The sequence below is a fragment of the Pteropus medius genome, unplaced genomic scaffold (genome assembly GCF_902729225.1).
Source record: "Pteropus medius unplaced genomic scaffold, Ma_sr-lr_union100, whole genome shotgun sequence".
Lineage (NCBI taxonomy): Eukaryota > Metazoa > Chordata > Mammalia > Chiroptera > Pteropodidae > Pteropus > Pteropus medius.
Window position 1 is genome coordinate 13,022,132 of NW_024347788.1, and position 19,604 is coordinate 13,041,735.

Consider the following 19,604-nt stretch of genomic DNA (forward strand, 5'->3'; position numbering starts at 1 on the left):
TTTTAATTGCTAATAATTGATGGTTTTGGTAACCCGTTAATATACTTGGAGTGACAGCATGCATAAATTATATACGCTCCATGGGGAGCATACTCCTTTAGAGTTTATACGCAAATGTCTGTAAACGTACGTGCCTGGTGACACATGCGGACGTGGTGGAAGGTCCGCAGGCTGGCACAGGGAAAGTGAAGCCTGGTGTGTGCATGATTTACGATTTCCGTCTCTAGACTTGTTTTACTGTCCTTCCAAAATATGAAAGAAGAAAATTCTCATTTTAATCGAGTAAGTAAAATACACAGGGTTCTGACTCGTTTTAGGTTCATTATGAAAATTTCAGCTCGAATCCCTTCATATAAAATCTGTGTCAGAAACAGTAGAAGACTATGACCTCGCTTGGTAATAACTGTCCATTTCATCGCTGGTCACCAGTAGATATCTTGAAGGCCTCTGACTTTGTTTCTGCACAATTCCGGAAGAACCCCGTCTGACGGATCCAAGGGTGAGCTGCACAGCGCGGACGTCAGCAGAAACAGCGTCCGCGACGTCTGCTTTACAAATACGTGTCATGTTCCTTCACCGTAACAGCTCGTGACAGTCTCGGGCAGCGCGAGGAAGCGCCCTCCGTGGTGGATGAATTGAGCACGAACTGTTTCTAAGCCTCGGGAATTGGCTCGCCGTTGATAACCGCGTCAGTGCGAGTCTTGGCCGGGATTTTCGACGTGAATTACTGATCCGTTTTGCCGTCACCTCTACGCCCGTCGTGGGCGGTGACTGGAAACTCGCACGATAGGTGCGCACGGCAGATAGAACCACCGAGGCGCCACGAGGGAACCGTAGTCCATCCCAGAGGGGCCCGGGTTCTGCCTTCTCCTCACTGTTACGAGCTACTTCAGCACAAAACGTCTGGAAATTTAACCGTTTGCTCTGATTTTTAGGAGGAATAATGGAGCAGATTGTGTGTAGGCCGGGAGTTGGAAACCTCATATATTTGACGGATAAAGAGATCCGAGGGACGAGGATTAATTTCGTTGACTCGACGGCTCGCGAGGCCGTCCGCAACCCGAGCGAACGCCCAGTGTCCTTTGACTGCGGCGAAGGAGGAGCCGACCGTGATTCTGAGTGTCCACCCTTCGGTCCGCGCCCAGAGCTCTCTCATCTCCTTCGGCCTCTCGGAGCGAAAGCGGTCGCTTCCGACGGCGACGAGCACAGAACGAGACGGAGCAGAAAGCAGGGCTCTGCTCGGCCCGTCCGGGAGCATCGGGCGGGAGCCGGGCAGGACCGCGCCGCCGAGGGGCACGTGGCAAGGTGGTTAGAGCGGAAAGGCATTCGGTGGCTTTTTTTGGTCTCTTTTTAAAAACGAGGTGACTCGGGAATGAGTGGCAGCAGAAACAGGTCTCGGAACTGCTGGAAAGCGCCTCGCTCGGGCAGCCGAGCGCGGGAGGCGCCGGGGCAAGGCCGCGCGGCCCCGGCGCAGGCGCCCAGTGCCGAGCCGGGCCTCAGCCCCGCTTCCCTCCGTCTGTCTCTCTCGCAGGGCCGAGCCCACATCTCCTGCATGCCGGGGACCGTGCGCCGCTGGAACTTCCCGCCCCCGCTCTGCACAGGTAGGGACGAGCTCTGCCAGCCTGTCGGGTCGCGGGAGGCGGGGGCGGGGGCTCCCAGGGTGGCCCGGCATCGCGGGGGGTGTGTACGGCTTCCCCCGGGGCGCTGGGCCCACGAGGCTCCTCCTGCTGGGCGCCCTTCAGCGAGCGGCCCCCACAGGCCACCACCCCACTGCAGGTGTCCCCCACGTCGGGGCTCCTGCCGTGTCAGGGCCTGGGGCCGGACGGGCAATGGGGCGCCGGCCTGGCCTTCATCGAAAGCCTCGACGATCTGCTTATCACGGGCCTGCAGCGTCCCCTGGGGCTTCCTCCGATGGCGAGGACACCCTGAGGGTAGCAGTGAGCAAACAGAAAGTGAAACAAGTCTGTTGACAGAGTTTTTTAAATGTCACGACGGCAAAAGGTCGAGGGACGTCTCTCGGGAGTTCTGTCTGCAGGCCGTCCCGTGGTTCTTGTTTTTCAAATGAGCAAAAGAAAAATTACGTGGTACCCAGGTGCCGCCATGCGCACGGAATTAGGCTGTCACTGTCTGTGTGACAGGAGACGCGCCAGGGTCTGGCCCCAGATCTGCCTCCGCGACGCCGACCGCCGGCCCGTGTTGGTGACAACTGCTGTCACCCAGGCTCTGCGCCCACTACTCACGCCTGGCTGCCTCAGCCCTCCACTCTGATCGTGCGTGGACGTTTACGTTTTATAATTGCCAGTCATCTCGTCCTTTTTTTAGATAAACATTATACTCAAGACAGGAGGGCATTTTATAAAATCTCCTTCATTTCACATTCGTGTTCATGCTTCTGTCACTGACAGGCCAGTCCCACACCTGTCCTCCCTGTGGCGGGACATGCGTACGTATGGACGGCCACTGTGAGTCATGGGCGCCCTAAGGACGGGCAGTCACTGCTTGATCGCTTTAGGGTGGCCACTCGGATCCACCGTGTGTCTTCGACAAAATCGATAGGCTCCGGGCTCACACGCTAACTGGGACACGTACTGCCACCCCTGGTGGCTGTGGGGACCGGTTCCAGGGCCCCCCACAGACACCAAACCCAAGGATGCCTAAGAGCCCTCTCTGCCCTGGTGTAGCGTTCACACATAACCCTGCCCATGCTCCGCGGCCACGGCAGGACACCCCTGCGTTCATTGTGGCCCGTGGCAAATTCAAGCTTTGCTTTCTGGAACTTATTAGGATTTTTTTCTGAATACTTTCAATCTGTAGTTGGTCGAATCCACAGACACAAAACCCTCCACGAAGGTGGCCCAGCTGCCTGTCCGTGTCCGAGATTCCTCCCACGGAGAGGCCGCCTGAGACGTGACCCTAGCTGAACGTCAGCGGTCGGTGTCCAGGCCTTTGCTGGGGTTGTCCCTTCATCTCACAGAAGTACATCATTTAATTTTTTTAGCTTACGTTTTTAACTCACACAATGTCAAAACCCAGGCTATGATTCCCAAGTTGGGCCAATTAGTAGACTTGAGTTTATAAGATGATTAGGTTTTTCCTCAGGTCACATTCACCCTTCATAGATAGAGCTTTGCTCCCTCGACAAGTTTTTATAGACTCCGCTGCAGATGCTGAGGCGTCTCTGAAAGGGCTTCCAAAATTATCTGGCCTCGTGAGTCATGCCAAACCGGGAGGAAAGCCTTCCACTGGGACCTCCCGGAAGGGCGTGGCGTCATCTGCATCGTCAGTTTGAAACAAGCAGTTTGCCGCTGCCGTAGGTCGCAGATGGTCAGAGGCTGGCGTATCGTCTGCCTCGGCCCGTGCTGTTGGGCGTGTTCTTATAAATCAGTCGTGTGTCTTTACATGCAGAGCTCGGCTGCGGTGACACCGAGCGCGAGGGACCAAGGTGGGGAACTCACATTCACACCCATCGTCACTACCAGGACCTCTGGGGACAAAGTGGTCACAGTTAGCGCATTCCAAAATCGAAAAGAGTTTTGAAGGCGACACACCCCGGTTAACCCGTGGGAGCTGGAGCTGGACAGAGCCGGATCAGCATTCCGGTTGTCCTGGCCACCAGGCGTGTCCCTTCAGGCAAATTTCTTAACCTCCTCAGGCTCGGTTTCCTTGTCTGTAGAGCTGGGTGATGATGTCACCAGCCTTTCAGGGGCATCGTGAGAATAAGGGATGCGATGTGTTTGCTCAGCCTGGCAGGCGGCACGTGGTCAGCGGCCAGCACAGTCACACACTCTGCCACTCATTGGACATCCGCTCGTGACCTGACTGAAATGTGCCATGTGGAATGACCGTCACTGGTGTCCCTGTATCAGGAGTAGAAGTGGCCGAAACAAGTGACGGGGGCAAAGGTGCCAGCGTCCCGTGTAGGATAAACAGGCCTGAGACGAAACACACAGCGTGGTGACCGTGGCCGATACCGTGTCACGTGTTTGACAGTCGCTGAGAGGCCACAACTTACACATTTCACCACATGAAAAAGACATTCCGCGCCGACGTGCGGCGATGCTACCCAGGCTGACCGTGGCGATCGCTCAGCGACACTGACCAGTATAGAAGCATCATGCCGAAGCCAGTATACTATCATATGTCAGTGCCGCCTCAATTAAAAAAATGAAAGACACAGCAGGTGAGGGACGGTGATGCTGACCAGCTCCCGGCCTGTGCCCGCCCCACCTCCCCGCGCCCTCCTCAGTGGTCGGAATGCACAAGCCGTGACCACGGGCGTCAACTGCACATTGGATGTCATTGTCCCCTCCTGGGCCACGCAGAAGGCATTTCAGGAGCTTCCACATCACTGTTAACATAAGGCAAAGAAATGCTCGCTCCCTGTTGGGCGTGGCCTCGAGCAATCTAGCCTTTTCCACGCGTAAAATCACCCTTGTCGAAGGCCTCCTAGGCGCCCAGATCGGGCTCGGTAGCGTGCACGTCACCTTCCGTTTGATTTTCAGAACACCATTTACAGCAAGTGTCATTTTGCTCATTTGAAAAACAAAACCAGAAGTAAGAACAGTCTCAGTCCTTCAGCCGGTGACGCTCAAGCGCGGGAGCTTCGCCCGTGGGTGGCCGAAGCCGCCTGGCCCTGCGTGTGCCGTAGCCGGGGCGGGGGTTGCCCTTGGAGACCTGCTTCCCGCTGCACGGTGCAGGAGAGCAGGTGGACGGCACGTCCTCACCGGACAGCGGACAGCGGTGGCCCGCCGCGCTAACTGCCCTCGTCCACTCCACAGCGACCTGCGGAGGGACGCTGGCCAGCATGGGGGGCGTGATCCTGAGCCCGGGGTTCCCGGGGGCGTACCCCAACAACCTGGACTGCGTCTGGAGGATCACGCTGCCCGTCGGGTACGGTGAGTGGAGACGATTTGATTTCCTAGAAACTCAGCTTTTCAGTTCTTCCCTTGGAAAAAATCCAGCTGAATGAAAACATGGGCCCCGTTCTGCTGACGCAGCCGTGGCTTTCGCTGAAAGAGGCTCACGGGGGTCGAGGGAAGCTTGGGACGCCTCCGAGATCAGAGAGTTATTTGAAGAGTCAGTTCAGCTGTGCAGGTCTTTCCAAGGCAAGTCGAATTAGCCGATGGATGAGACAGCAGCCACACGAGTGCAAAATAGAAAAATAGAGCATCGAACGCAGCGATCAGTGTCTGGTCCTGCGACCCTGCCTTCTGCAATCTATCCGTGGGCGTCACTGATGGGTGTTGTTTATTTGGAACAATTCTAGGGCTTTTTTAGGTTATGACGTATTTCGGTATTGTTTTATACATTTTTGTAATTATAGTGTTGACTTAGGTTTAGGACAACGGCTTTTTAGACTATGTAGTTTGAACTTCCAGGCCGTTCGCTGTGGGTCATTCACGCCGCCAGTCACTGCGTGCACCGCGGTCTCGTTCTGTCCTCGGAGCGCGTGGTCGGTGTGGCGTTCGGCCCCCCACCCTGCCGGCCCCACGCTGCCCTTTGCGCTTTAGTTCTGGGCCGAGGACACATGTGCTGAGATACAGCGAACGAAATGCCGTGAGCGCAGAGGGATGTGGCGCACGTGAGCTTCGCCGCCCCGAAGGAGCTCATATTTTTATGGCGTTTTCACAGCTTCTGCCTTGAGGGCCATGTCCCGATGGCCGAGGACAGCAGCAGGAAGGCAGGGTGCGCCTCGCTCAGCAGCCAGCAGCCGAGAGGAGGGTGGCCATGCGTCCCGGGTCAGGTGTGGGAGCCGGAGCCTAGTGGACGGGGGGAAGGAGGGGACAGGGACGGGCACAGGAGGTTCCTGGCCACCGGTTTCATAAGGGGCCACCCAGAGGGCGTGTGGGGTGACGAAGGGGAGAGGCTTCGCCGGCCAAGCTCTTCAACTCGCTTCGTTTCTGACCACACGCTGAGCCTAGAGGCAGCGACTGTCCGGGGCTACACGGCTTCGCCCGGCCCCGGCTCAGCCGCTCACACCGGGTCCGTAGACGTGGGCGTGCTTGCTGCGGTCTTGAGCCAGGCGTCAGCAGGGGGCTGGAAAACACCCGTGACCCAGGACAGTCCGACGGCATCTGGAGGCTCGTCAGGGCCACAAACTTCTCAGGCAAATGACCGCAGAGGTTAAAAGCAGAGATTCCAGGAAAGCAGCTGCCCGCAGCCCCGGCTGCTGCGTGGACGTGGCCCAGCGTGCTGGCCAGTGACCCCGTGGGGAGGGCGTGGCAGAGTCCTCACGACAGTCCCCGAATTTTAAAACTATTAGCCCTTTTGCCATATATGTTTCTTACACACAGAAGATACAAAATAGAGAAATTAACATGCACAAGTTCTATCAACCAGAGCATGAGGGTTTGACTCTGCAGTCAGGGTCAAGGTGTTATGCAAAGTTTCGTCAAAGTCCAAAGTCAAAAGTCCCTTCGCTGACACTTTCGACGTGTAACGCGAATGCGCTGAGTCAGCTCCTCCCAAGGTGGGCCTTCCGACTGATTTTCTTGTTGTAGAAACGCATTTTTCCAGTGTTCTGTGAGATAAGGAAGGAGTAGCTAAGCTGAGCTTATTTTAATCCCCTCGCTTTGGCTTTATGTTATCAAACTGGACACACTTTTCTAATGAAATCCAGATCGCTAAATAATTCCGTTTTAAACCAGATTAAAGCTGGACTCTGTTCTACTTCCTGAGGTGTGTTCAGCAGTTCGACGTGTGGCTGGACCGTTTATCCTGCTGAAAATGCCGACTTTGTTCATAATAATTCCATTTCCATTTCAGGTTTAATTCCAGATCAGTGGAAGGCCTTTTCCACTGTTTCTACCCTTTCGAGATATCGGCCGTGTTGAATTTTGTTCTCACCCCTTGATCTGCTTGCTGTCTTTCCTTCTCTCTCGAGTGTGTCATTCGATGAATTTCAAAGTGTAATCTGGATAAATACATGCGAAGTCTGCACGTGCGCATCTGAAACGAGCATGTTTGAAGCCATTTCCCTGCAATTTCATTTTATACCCAAAAAGTGAGAAGAGTTTTAAGTGTCCTAATCTTCCAGCTTCGCATCCTCTCTGGTCCATTTGGGATAAAAATAGACATGTCACCGACTCAGTCTGCATTCTACCTCGTGGTGACAAACGTGGTGGGCGTTCAGGAACTGTCGACCACAGGGTTTTAGTGGCCTCGACGTAGTCAGACACACACACGCGCACACACACATGCACGCACACACACATGCACACACGCACATGCACACATACATGCACACATGCATGTGTGCACGCACACATACATGCGTGCACATATGTGCACGTGCACGCACACACATACACATGTGCGCGACACATGCACACGCGCATGCGCACACACATGCACACACACGCACGCACACACACATACACACTCACATGCACGCACACACACATACACGCACACACACTCTCACATGCACGCACATGCGCACACACGCACACGCGCACACACGCAGGTTCGTTATGAGTAACAGTCCATTTATTAGTAGCAAAACTCTTTCCCTTTTTCATGCCTTCCCTGACCACCGCCGAGCGGCCGGCTCTCAGGTGTGGAGGGTGCACCTGGGCTCAGTTAGTCCTCGATGAGTCTCAAGTTGGGTGGCCTTGTCAGAGGCCTGTCTTGCAGCGTGAGCTTTTCCCCTGCCTCGGCTTCCCCGGTGGTTTGCTCTGCGTGTCCAGAACACAATGGAAAGAACCACTTGCTACACTAACGAGTCTCTGCACGGTGGTCTAACCATTTAAAAGCAGTTTTACGGTCTGTCGAATTTATTTTGAGACCTATATTGGCTTTTGCCTTGATCAAGTTGTGAACTCTGCCTGATTTGATGTACAATTACAGCCTCGCGCGTGTGGTTGTAATAACTTCAGTAGCAGCTGGACAAAGTCGTTGCCGTGCACGTGAGTCCCAGTCACCGTGCTGAGAATGACCCCTGCGCCTGTCCCTAGTGCGAAGCCGGCAGAGCTCAGGGTTCACAGACATGTTAACCGAGGGACTTTAATCCCGTAGGGGATGGCCACGCGGCTTGTGGGTGGCAGAGGTGAGGATGACCCAGAGTCCCTCGTCACCCGGGGTGCATTCTCCACTGCTGTGCTCTGCCGTCTAGAGAGAGATTATCTGGGGAGACTAATACAGTTTGAACCACTTTTGCAAAGCGCCGATTTTGCACACTGGCCTTTAACTGCCATCCTGCGTGTGTTCTCGTAGGCGTGCACATTCAGTTTCTGAACTTTTCCACGGAAGCGAACCACGACTACCTGGAGATTCAGAACGGCCCCTCGGCCGGCAGCCCCCTGATCGGGCAGTTCAGCGGCTCGGACCTGCCCTCGGCGCTGCTCAGCACCACGCACGAGACGCTCGTCCGCTTCTACAGCGACCACTCGGAGAACCGGCCGGGGTTCAAGCTCACGTACCAAGGTACAGGCCGGGCGCTTGGAAATGAGCCGCGCCTCACGCGTGTAAGTTGCGTTGGAGCGTGAACCTCCCTAACGGGTGCCGACGTGCACGGCGGGCGTGACACTCGGTGAGACTCGCCTGCCGGTCATCGGGGCCGTCACCTCCCTGCCACGTGGGGGGACGCAAAGGCCACGTCGGCCATGTGCCCTCAGGCCTGTGGCCGTCGTCACAGACCTTCCGAGCCTCGTAGCTTCCTCCTCACAGAGGCCCCTCCGCTGCCGTGTGTCCTCGTAGCCTCCTGCGGGACTTTGTGCCTTCAGGGATGTGACTAGGGAGCCGGCTCGCAGCAGAAGCGGGCCCGGCGGTATCTCTCATGGGTTTATGCCGCATCTCAGCCTGAAGTGACGGCTGGACGTGCTCAGATTAGGCCAGAAAAAAATCAGTGAATGAGCTTTATCCTGCTTTACGCCATCAAAATATGAGATCTCCAAGAAAAGTGGGACATAATGATATGTCGCAAAAAGTTCAAAATTTTCATGTTCATGAAAAGTAATTTAGCTGGCCTTTTCTTGAATATTGTTCTTTTTTTTACGCCTACAGCACCTGGTCTTCCTAGGTGGTCTCCCATCCAAGTACTCACCAGGCCCGGCCCTGCTGAGCTTCCGAGATCAGACGCGATCAGGCGTGTTCAGGGTGGTGTGGCCGCAGACTAAGGTCTTATTTTTTAACATGGCTCAGACAGCCCTCGAAAATAGAGCTTCAATATTTAATTACTGGAAGAAGATAGTATTTTGTGCTCAGTTTTTAGAAGTTATTACCTAAATTGTTACTATAAATTATAAATTTAGATTTGAGAGTTTGGTTCTCTTGAAACCGGAATCTGGGGGGGCGGGAAAAGGCGGAATTGGGGGCCAGGCCAGCGGGGGTGGCGGCGGGAGACGCGGCACGTGCGGTCTTCCGTGTCCCCACACCGGTGCCCGTCACGCGCAGCGCACAGGTCCCCTCTGCCTGCAGGGCGCACGCTCACGCTCACACTGCACACCCGCGCGCGGTCTCTGGGCCTTCCGGCCTCTTCCCCTTTTGCACTGAAGAGTCCGCCCCTCAATCAGGGGACACTTTTTGCCCAAAAGAAAATGAGGCTGTGTTCTGAGGGACGAAGGGAGCGGTGGCGTGAGTGGGCAACCTGCCGTGACGCTGGCAGCGGTCACGCCGTCACCGCACCGTGACATTTTTCTGTCCCTCCAAGGCTAGTTTCACATCGAGTTCTCTCGCTCTCAGACGTCATCAGCTGATCGGACGAAGAACTCGGTGCCGCTGTGGACTTCGGGATTCCGTGGAATGTCTATTCCAGATATTTAGACAATTTCCAAGGGAGAGATGCCCAGTTTATTTACAAGACGTGCAGGGGGGAAAATGTTTTACTCCACCCTTATTGGTTCCTTTGGCTGGCCTGTTAATGAACTGACATGAAGCAGATTGACAGGAGGAAAACGAATTCTGTGCCGTGTGTCCGGGGCCCCGTGGGCATGTGGTCGAGGCAGATACGGCATCCTGAGTAAGGAGGCACAGTTCACGGGGTGACAAGAAGCAGAGGGGGTCGGCGATGACAGGTCCTCCCTGCCGCACACGCAGGTCGTGTAGATGGAAAGGTATCTTCCGGGCGAGGCGCCCCGTCTAAATTCGTTTAGGTGGTTAAGGACGACAGAAAAGTTTGTCTTAAATCGGCTGCTTCCTCGTTGCCTTTCACTGAAAACGGTCACATGCCAAAGGGGAGGCTCGTGCTGAACCCCTCCAGGTTCATGCGTGTAACCAGAGAGCTTTCCCTGTGGAAAAACAAGCTCACCATCCCTCGAGTTCTGACATGAACTTCATCTCCACACGAAATTCTCCAATATTCTTGTCTGCTTTCTCTCTACTCTGCTGCGGAGTCTCGGTCATCCCTGTGCTTGTTTGGGTGTATGTATGACGTGTGTACACAGGACGTGTCTTTCACGATCTGCTAAAATGTTACATCTCTCTCTGAAGGAATTGCCTAGATCTGATCAGTTCAGACAAACAAACAAAAGCGACATGTTAGCTCAAGCCAGCTCGGGGGGGAGCCATTCTGACACAGCTTCCTTTTATTTTGCTGCAGTCTGGCTGTGCGCTCAACTTAAAATGGGAATACTGTTTATTCTGAATTCCATGCTTCTCTCTCCACGTTTCCATCACCTGGTTCTCACTCCTTTTCTATTCCTACTGAAGTAGGTTCTGTTAAAGTGTGAACATTTTACTCACGATCATCATCTTAAACTTAGTTTATCTGTGGTACTTTCCACGGTTTAATAGGCATACGCTTAACAGCCGAGTCAATAAAAAATATACATAATGACATGTCGCAAACCATCAGCTGCTAAGTAAGTCGTCTATCTCGGTCGACCTTGAGAAGTTGGAAAAGTCTCCCCTATTTTGAATACCTTAATACTGTACTTGAAGATTTTTTTATTGACTTTGCAGAAGTCAGTAAGTATAAAAATTCCTATCGGGTGACTACTTTATAAGGTATATAAATGTCTACTCACTATGTTGTATACCTGAAACTAATATACTATTGTATATCAACTATAAGTGGAATATAAATTATTTTAAAAAAGAATTTAAAATTTTTAAGAATATGATACTCACATCTTAATAAAAATGTGAGATTGAAAAAGTTCCCGTGCTAGTATTTGCCACGTAGTTTCGAAACTGCAGTTTATCTCACAGAACTTCTAAGCTCCGTAGTTGAAAAAGGATTTTTTGTTTTACTTCTCTTCTGATTTTCAGATAGGGTTGTTATGCCCGTGTCTGCACAGTTCCAAAAGCTACAAATTAGTTCAATCCAAAAACGAAAACGAAAATGTATAAAAACCCACAAAAAGTCTACATAGCAGTCATTCAGACCAGAGGCCGTGAAGTTACTGTGACCGACCAGCAAAATAGTAATATTTTTAAAATTCAATATTTCTAATTAGATCTCACATAATTTGTGAAATACTCATAGATTCGCTTTTTTTCCCACTCTGTGTCACAATCTGGAAATGTTTGGCCCACAGTCTCCTCGGGGCCAGTCCCCTGAAGTGTCGGAGTGCTGAGTGCTGGCCCCTTGCAGAGCCGGAAGGCATTAACTGCAGAAGTTCCCGCTGGCCCCCCGCTGGCTTGGGTTATGGGTGTGCTCGCCAGCCTGGGACCTTCGGACGCAGCCTTCCTCACGTTGGCCAGACACCTGGATGGTTGAGTGAATGTTTTATCCACTTGACCCCTGACTCGATTTAAGTATCTGCATTAAAAAAAAATTCTGAAACATTTTTATTATTATTACAATTGAGAGATATAACATAAATTAAAAAGAATGATAACCTGAATTTGAGGTGCTCTCCTTTATGGAAGGGTATGACTTCTGACAAGGATGATGCTGAATTAGATAGTTTATTAATGTTTGTCACTTCACAAAATTTAAAAACCGGCAAAATGGCACAACTCTGATTTGTGTCATGTCAAAATTCCTAGGTGCCTCTGGAGATTTATAAGTTGAGCTTATAATTAATAACTCATAGGAGGATGCATAAATCATGCAGAAAATCCTTGTCATTCTCAATGATGCTTCTGCCGGGCCTCTTTTTCTTAAACCTTATCATTTATTTATGGCCGCATGAAGGTCAAGAACGTTATCAGCAGATGTAGCTGTCTTGAAGTTAAATGACTCGTACAGAACTTGAGAAATGGAAGATGGCAAACTGTGTTGGATAAAATCGATTTCATGTACCTTATTTCTAAGTCAAGATCCGGAAAATGGATGCAGGTATGAAGATATTTATCAACTAATTAGATATCAGTCAGAAAATGGGATGGTTATTAGAAGGATGACTCTGAGATTCCACTGGCTGCCGCATCAAGCACCTGTCATTCAAGCCCTCGATGCAAATCTCTCTTGAGATGGATAGATGAGAATATTAGATATTTTCCCAGAGACAAAGAGAGGATCGCCCCGTGAAGGATAAAATCCTGTGTGTTATCTCACTCTCGTGGTATCGATCTGATCTGACGGACACTTAGATTTTTCATAACATTCGTGAAATTTGGCGTAAGAATTTTAGCGACTTCCTTTTTCCGTGGTTCTTGTGATTTGGCGTTTGGAGAAACTGAATATTTATCTCCCTTTTTCCCTGCTCCTCACTCTCTCTTTCTTACATCACGAAGCATAACTGTTCAACGCTGAAAAATTGAAAGATAATTCGAAGTGCTTCAGCCACAGGAAGTAAAAATGCGTTCTTTTTCTTTTAAAGGTTTACCCTTTTTTGCTTTCCTTCTGCTGAATGGATGAGCTACCTTTAAAAAAAACGAACAAAAGAGACAGGAAACCCGAACACAGAATACGATCTGTAAAATCTGCATATTCATTCGTGCAGTCAGAAAACTGTTGACTTTCCAGTGAGTCGAGTCACTGCGCAAACAGCTCTGGCGTGTAGACTCAGTGCCCCCTCCCCTTCAGACGGAGGAGCAGCAGCCGGCCTGCCTGCGTGTGCAGCGGGTCACTGCAGAGTCCCCCGCCGCCCCCGGCCCTGCTGGCTCACCTGCTCCTCCTCAGGCCGCGGCCACACTGTGCACCGGGCCGATGGGCTTCCGAAGCCGTCACTCCGTTGCCTTTCAGCCGCTCTCCCGAGCCCACCCCGTTAACTAGAGGACTGGGCTGGGGGCCACTCCGTCCGTCCCCAGCGGTCCTTGTGTGGGAGCCGAGCTCGCCCCATGAGGCTCCGTACAAAGAAGCCTGTGGCACTTAAAACTGCTTAAAGCAGCGGACTGCAAATAGTTGTGTTGATGCCTGTCTCATTTACGTACCTTTCTCAAGGTGGATAAAGTGCCCGTCATGGTATCCGTGGTCCAGACTCTTGAGACTAGGGTCCAGATCCTACAAATGGGCCCGTCCCTCCCCCTCCCCGCAGGTAAGCTGGCCTTGCCCTTCCTGTCCCGGGGTCGCCGGAAGTTAAGCAGCGACCTCAAACATCTCTCCCTTACGAGACCGACCCCGTGATGGGAAAGGCTGCGCGGCCGGAGCAGGTCGGCACACACGTCCCCCGGGTGATGGCGTCTCTAGGCGGCCACTCCCGGGTGGCAGGTGCGGCCGGCTTCTGACCAGTCCCCCCAAGCTTCTGGCGGCAGGAAGGAAGCAGGTTCGGTGGGACGCAGGAGCCTGAGGTCTCAGTGAGCCAGCCGTCTTTGGGGTGACAGTAAAGCTTTCTCCACAACGCAAAGACGCTTCTGCAAAAGGACGACCGGGCACTTAGTCCTCGGTGGCTGGAACGCAGACACTTGTACTTGCAATTACGAGCAAGCAGTTGGGGTGACCGTCCCCTAGCAGAGCCTCCGGGGAGCCCAGAGTGTGTGGGATTGGCTGCAAACAGCAATGACTGCGGCTAACTTCACCAGTAGGTAGCGGGGTCAGGAGTTAGCACGGCGCACGAAACCATCCAGGCAGATGATCCATCTTAAAAATGAGGACCAGGTTCCTGCTCTTGTCACAAAGGAGGGTGGTGGCCGTCCCAGTGTTCACGATGGAACGGCCGGTCTGGGATGCGGGCGAGCTCACGCGGTGTCTGTTGCAGAGGTCCTGACGACGGCCATTCTGCTCAGACCCCACCCGGACCGGATTTAGTTTTCAGTGGGGGGAGCCAAGCACCTGGGGGGGCTTCACAGTTGTGTTCGGTGCCGACGGTGGTGCCCACTGCGGCCTCTTCTCCCTGAGCAAGGCAGTGAGTGAGTGACACGTGTGAGTGTGAGTGTGTGCGTGTCCGTCTGCCGGATGCTCTCCCATGTGACGGCTCCTCAGAAATCTCTGCTACCCACGACCTCGTATGTAACGCGTCGTGACAGTGGATACGAGGCTGACACCCAGAGGCTCTGCTAAACCGTGAATAAGCGATTTGAGTATATCCTCCTCCCACAGACACCTTCGATAGTTTTCTTAAAGGGACAGGCCTGGGGCGTGGTGAGCCAGCGTGCCCTGCCCCGTTAGGAACTTAGGATGTATGACAGCACCCTCTTCCATCCACGCTCACGTCCAGACAGTTCGTCTTCACGAGCTGTAAGCGGCCACGTTCCTCCCCTGCATTCTGGACTGACCGAACTTGGCTGTGAGCTGGTCTCTGTCTGTCTGTTTCAGCCTATGAACTGCAGAACTGCCCGGACCCTCCCCCTTTCCAGAACGGCTACATGATCAACTCAGATTACAGTGTGGGACAGTCGGTTTCCTTCGAGTGCTATCCTGGGTACGTTCTGATCGGCCACCCGGTCCTCACCTGTCAGCATGGGATCAACAGAAACTGGAACTATCCTTTCCCAAGATGCGACGGTAGGTTCCTCGTGCTTCTGGCGATTTCTCGTGTAGGTAACGGTGTATCAGCCATTAAACGAACATACGCAAGCATCCATTAATGTGTTCAGCAGATATTTATGGGGAATCTATAAGGCGAAACTCCCTCTACTTAGTATTCAGGAAACTATCATGGGCCAGTACGTTTAAAACAAGATGAATAAATAGCCCTGCCCTCCAAGAAATTACGAGGACAAAATAACAAAGACAAACACTCACTATGCAAAACCAGATGCAAGCGACTGTTTTTGATGAATGGCAGGTACAAAGGAGGCGTTTGATTGGGAGGTGACCGGGAGCCTTGATGAAGGGAACAGTCCTTGGCTTTACGGCCGCGTACTGCTTTTGTATTCCAGAAAACCGATTTCGTTTTTGTGGCAGGGCCTCGACACGTGCGCTCCGTTTTGCCACCAGAGGTAGAGACCGTCCCAGATAGGAGACAGAGCACAAGTGGGGCCCAGCGAGGGGTCCTCCCAGGAGACGTGGCGATAGAGTCTCCGGGGAGACGTTGAGTCGGGCCCATGGGCGGTGCTGCCAGGAAGGTCTGGGCTCAGGACCTCCCCCTTTCCTGAGCCGGAACCTTTCTTTGACGCTTCTGTTTGTCTCCCTGATTTTCGGATGCCTTTAAAGTTTCTGCAACCTCAGTTTAAAATAAACAGAGCAAGTGCTCTGTTTACGAAGGTTGCGCATGAAATGGAAAGTTACTCAGAACCTAATATTCTAACATTGTAAAGATAGCAGCTTCAAATGACAAAAATAATGAAACCACCATCTCTGTGGACCTTTGACGTGTTAAACACTGACTGTCCCAGGGCGAGAAGGGGGACTGTGCCTAGCTGTGTTTGACTTTCCACCGAAGAAGCAAAACACACACGCACCAGTGGACTTCACGAATTACATTTTTCACGTGCGTTCCCCATTCCAGTCACTATTAAAACAACTATAAAAACCATTATCTATTTTAAAAAGTATCATAATCTCATATAAATTCGATAATTTAAAATTAATAATAGTGTCATACAAATATAAAAGCAGCATTTTAAAATTCTGTAAAACTAAGAATAGCGGTTTCACATCTGGTGTTTTTATTTTTTTTTTCTTTTCTTTTTTTTAGGTGAGGCAACCCTTGGTTGACCTCACAGATTGCAAAGACCTTGTCAGCTTACAATCCCTTATTTTTTAATTTCTTTACGCCTACAGCACCTGGTCTTCCTAGGTGGTCTCCCATCCAAGTGCTAGCCAGGCCCGACCCTGCTTAGCTTCCGGATCAGACGGGATCGGGCTCCTTCAGGGTGGCGTGGCCATAGACTTGGCGTTTTTATTAGAACACTTAAAAAACCTTTCATACTACTCTCTATTAAAACATTCAGGTATTTCTACATATAAATTACTTCGACTCGTCAGAATTAAAACCTTTTTTTATTTCCATTTTTTGCCTGAATACTTTGTATTCATATATAAATGGCAGACTTCTTGGCTTCATATGCAAAATAGAGTTAAGTATTTAATTAGATTTCATTGCTTTTTGAGTACAAAGGCGGGGGAGGGCTGTGAGGACGGAGGTGTTTCCGGGGACACCTGCCCTGTGCAGTGTCCGCATGAGATCTGTAAGCAAAAAAACAACTTGACTGCATAACTGACGTGAGAATTCCAACCAGCCAAACATATGTCATTATGAAGATATTTTTAAAATGAAAGTTGACCGAATTGATTGATAAATGTGGAAAATAATCTTTCCCAAGAGTTCAGAATAAAAATGGCACTGGAGAATGCAACTCTCGCCTTTTTAAGCCTGTATTCATAAATATTTTTAAATTGATATTATTAAAGAGTAATTCCCAAGATAGGGCGTGCGCCATCTTTCTGTCTGAAAACCCCTTTAAGGAAATCAGAGTATCTGGGGCGGCGGGGAGGAAAGGTGAGCACACCCACGCGTGTCCCACACATCCTGCAAGAGTCGGGGTTCAGGCCCTGGACACGCTCATGGGCGAGAGGTTAAACGCATGGATGTCTGTGCCAAGTGTGTACTGATTGTTTAGAACTGTAGATTTTTCTTCACAGTCGTAAAGTTTGGTCAGAAATCTTACTACAACCCTGGAGAAAACCATCCGTAAACTATCCGTAACTCTCTTAGTGGATATGTAGGGTTTTTTAAATTTAACTCAGTATCACTTAGTATGCCGGGTGTTTTAGCGCATGTGTCCGGAGAGCCCGCAGAGCTGTGGCTCGAGGCCGGGACGGGCAGCGTCGTCAGAGGCGGCCCAGTGTCCTTGAGTGCGCTGAGCCCGGGCGCAGCAAGGTGACGGGCGCCGCCAGCTCCCCCCACGACGTCCCCACGCCCGCCAGCTCGTCCCCCAGGGCCCCCTCGCTGCGGTGTCCACGCCGGACGCTGGTCAGATGCGCCCGCCCCGTTCAGTGTGAGCCCCCGAAAGCGGCGAGGTGCCCTCGGGAGGGGCGCAGGGCACAGGGCGCAGCGGGCGGCGGTGCGGAGGGGGCGCGGGGGTCGCTCCGTGAGGCCCCGTGAGCATCGGGGCGGCCGGGCCGACTGCGGCTGAGTCACCTCCGTGCGCTCCGTTTCCCCCGGAGCAGCTGCCAAGGTGTTTCCCGTTACCTGCGCGTCCCGTGCCGGTCCTTTCTCCCGCCCTGAACTCTGTCGTGACACACGCGTGTGTGAGGACTCACCAACGGCACTCGCCCTTCAGACACGTCTGGCCACCCGCGGGCGGCTCTTCCCCACACCCGGCGGCTCTGCTCCACGAGCTGCCGCCCTGCCGGTGACTCTGAGCAGCGATGGCCTCGCATCCTGCGGATTCGGGCCCAGCCCCACGGGCCGCCCTCCCCCGCACTCACACGCCAGTCACCACTTATTTCGAATCATCGATCTTTCATTTTCGTGCATTTTGGCCTATTCACTCCCCCTCTACGCCTTTGGTGGCGAGCCAGTAAAAGCCACACGAGATTCAGGCTAGTGACACACTCATAGCATATTTGTTGGCTTTGGGTCTGATTCAAAAGGCTGCTTGTCGGTGATTTTGAGGTATTATGCCACTGTATGAATTAAAGACTTCATCTCTGATTATTCTGCTAATACATGGTCATCTTACTTTTCCGTAAAGAAAACAAAATACTTGCCATGGCGACAGTGAATATCAGTCTATTCGGTAAAACAGAAATGGGCTGATCGGGTATCGTGATTCTCCCGCAGTTGAAAGCTGGTCAGATATGCGAGAGGCTCGGTAAAGTCCCATCCGAACCGTTTCATGTCATTTCTCCAGGAACAGATCCGCGAGGCATTGATAACGCCCTTGTTTCAAGGCAAACAGACGAAAATGCATTTCTTTCGAACAGTTTAAATAGGCTTTAGAGATCTCACTTGAAACAGGAAAAAAGTTCCACTTTTAAATTTATTCCTGCTTTCCACGTAATTCCTTGCTTGGGCTCCGCGGCGGCTCATCGACTCGGTACAGAAGACGGGCCGGCCAGGGGCGTGAGCGTGTTGCTTACGTGAGGGTGACTCTGTGGGGACGGTATTCTGCGTGCTCGGCGAATGTATGAAATGCACACATAGCTCGGAGGGCCCACCCTTCCAGGGCTCTGAGACTTCAGGGGCATTATTTTGATCGTGTATTTTCGGAGAGCGGTTTCACAGTCGTTTCTCGTCGGGGAAGGGGCTGGCTGCGTCTCTTCTAAGGCAACTGTGTCTCCTCTGCTTCCCTCGCAGCCCCCTGTGGGTACAACGTGACGTCTCAGAACGGAACCATTTACTCCCCCGGCTTCCCCGACGAGTACCCCATCCTGAAGGACTGCGTCTGGCTGGTCACGGTGCCCCCCGGGCACGGCGTCTACATCAACTTCTCCTTGCTGCAGACGGAGGCCGTGAATGACTACATCGCCGTGTGGTACGAGACGGTCCCCCAGAGCCAGCCCGTGGCTGCGGCCGTGGCCGTGACGTGCCGCCCTCAGCACCGCGGGCGTCGCTTACGCGGCAGACACGAAAGCGCGGTGGAGGGTGGACTCGGGACGCTTGCCCGCTGAATGCAGAGACGTCGCAGGACGAGGCCGGGCGCTGCCGGGTCCAGCCTGAGTGGAGGGGCCGCGCCGGGGCGGGGGGCTCCATGTTTAAATGCGATGCTTTTGCTCGAGGCAGCTGGTAGGGGCCTCCATCCCCATGAGAATGCGATGCTTCTGGACGACTGAAGCGTCCCCACACAGAGCCTGCCGGCCGTCCTTTATAAACGCTGCCGCACAGACCTCCACGTGGTGGCCAGGGGGACACTGACCGGGCCGGGGCGGGCGTGGCCGTGCCGGCCTCCCTAGGAAGTCGTGTAGCCTCGGCCAGTCACTTAAACCCCCTTGAGAAACTCCCGTGTCCGTGGGGACGACCGTCCCTCCTTTGCTTCTGGAGGCCGGAGTTCGTGGGGAGATGGACAGTGGCAGATCCCCTGGGACATGATGGCAGGGAAGCGGAGTGGGCCACCGGGCACGGGGCGGGAGCTCGGCGCAGACGGGCTGTCAGAGTAAGCGGCCGTGGAGACCGGGGGCGGCGGCAGTGAACAGCGCAGTGTGTGTGCATGTGTGTGCACACATGCACATATGTGTGCATGTGTACATGTGTGCACATATCGTGTTTGTGTGAATGTGTGTGTGTGTATGTTGTAGGCTGTGGGCATGTGCATGTATGCATGCTGTGTGCCTGTGTGTATGTGTGCATGTGTGTCGAATGCATGCGTGCACACGTGTGTGCATGTGTGCGCAGGTGAGTGCATGCATGTGTGTGCTTGTGTGTATTTTGTGTGTGCGCGTGTGTGCACGG

The 19,604-nt window shown here is 52.8% G+C and overlaps 1 protein-coding gene and 2 pseudogenes across 1 annotated transcript in view; 1 reads left to right on the forward strand and 2 right to left on the reverse strand.

Moving 5' to 3' along the window:
• CSMD1 (CUB and Sushi multiple domains 1) overlaps window positions 1-19,604 on the forward strand; it is a 1,293,618-nt gene that overhangs the window by 1,190,033 nt on the left and 83,981 nt on the right. Inside the window, exons 39-43 of the mRNA XM_039877340.1 lie at window positions 1,532-1,601; window positions 4,779-4,895; window positions 8,215-8,424; window positions 14,582-14,770; window positions 18,513-18,690. Coding sequence (XP_039733274.1) covers window positions 1,532-1,601; window positions 4,779-4,895; window positions 8,215-8,424; window positions 14,582-14,770; window positions 18,513-18,690 — 764 coding nt within the window. The remainder of the gene's footprint in view (window positions 1-1,531; window positions 1,602-4,778; window positions 4,896-8,214; window positions 8,425-14,581; window positions 14,771-18,512; window positions 18,691-19,604) is intronic.
• Window positions 8,995-9,113, reverse strand: LOC120614558 (uncharacterized; annotated as a pseudogene).
• On the reverse strand, window positions 15,983-16,100 carry LOC120614493 (uncharacterized; annotated as a pseudogene).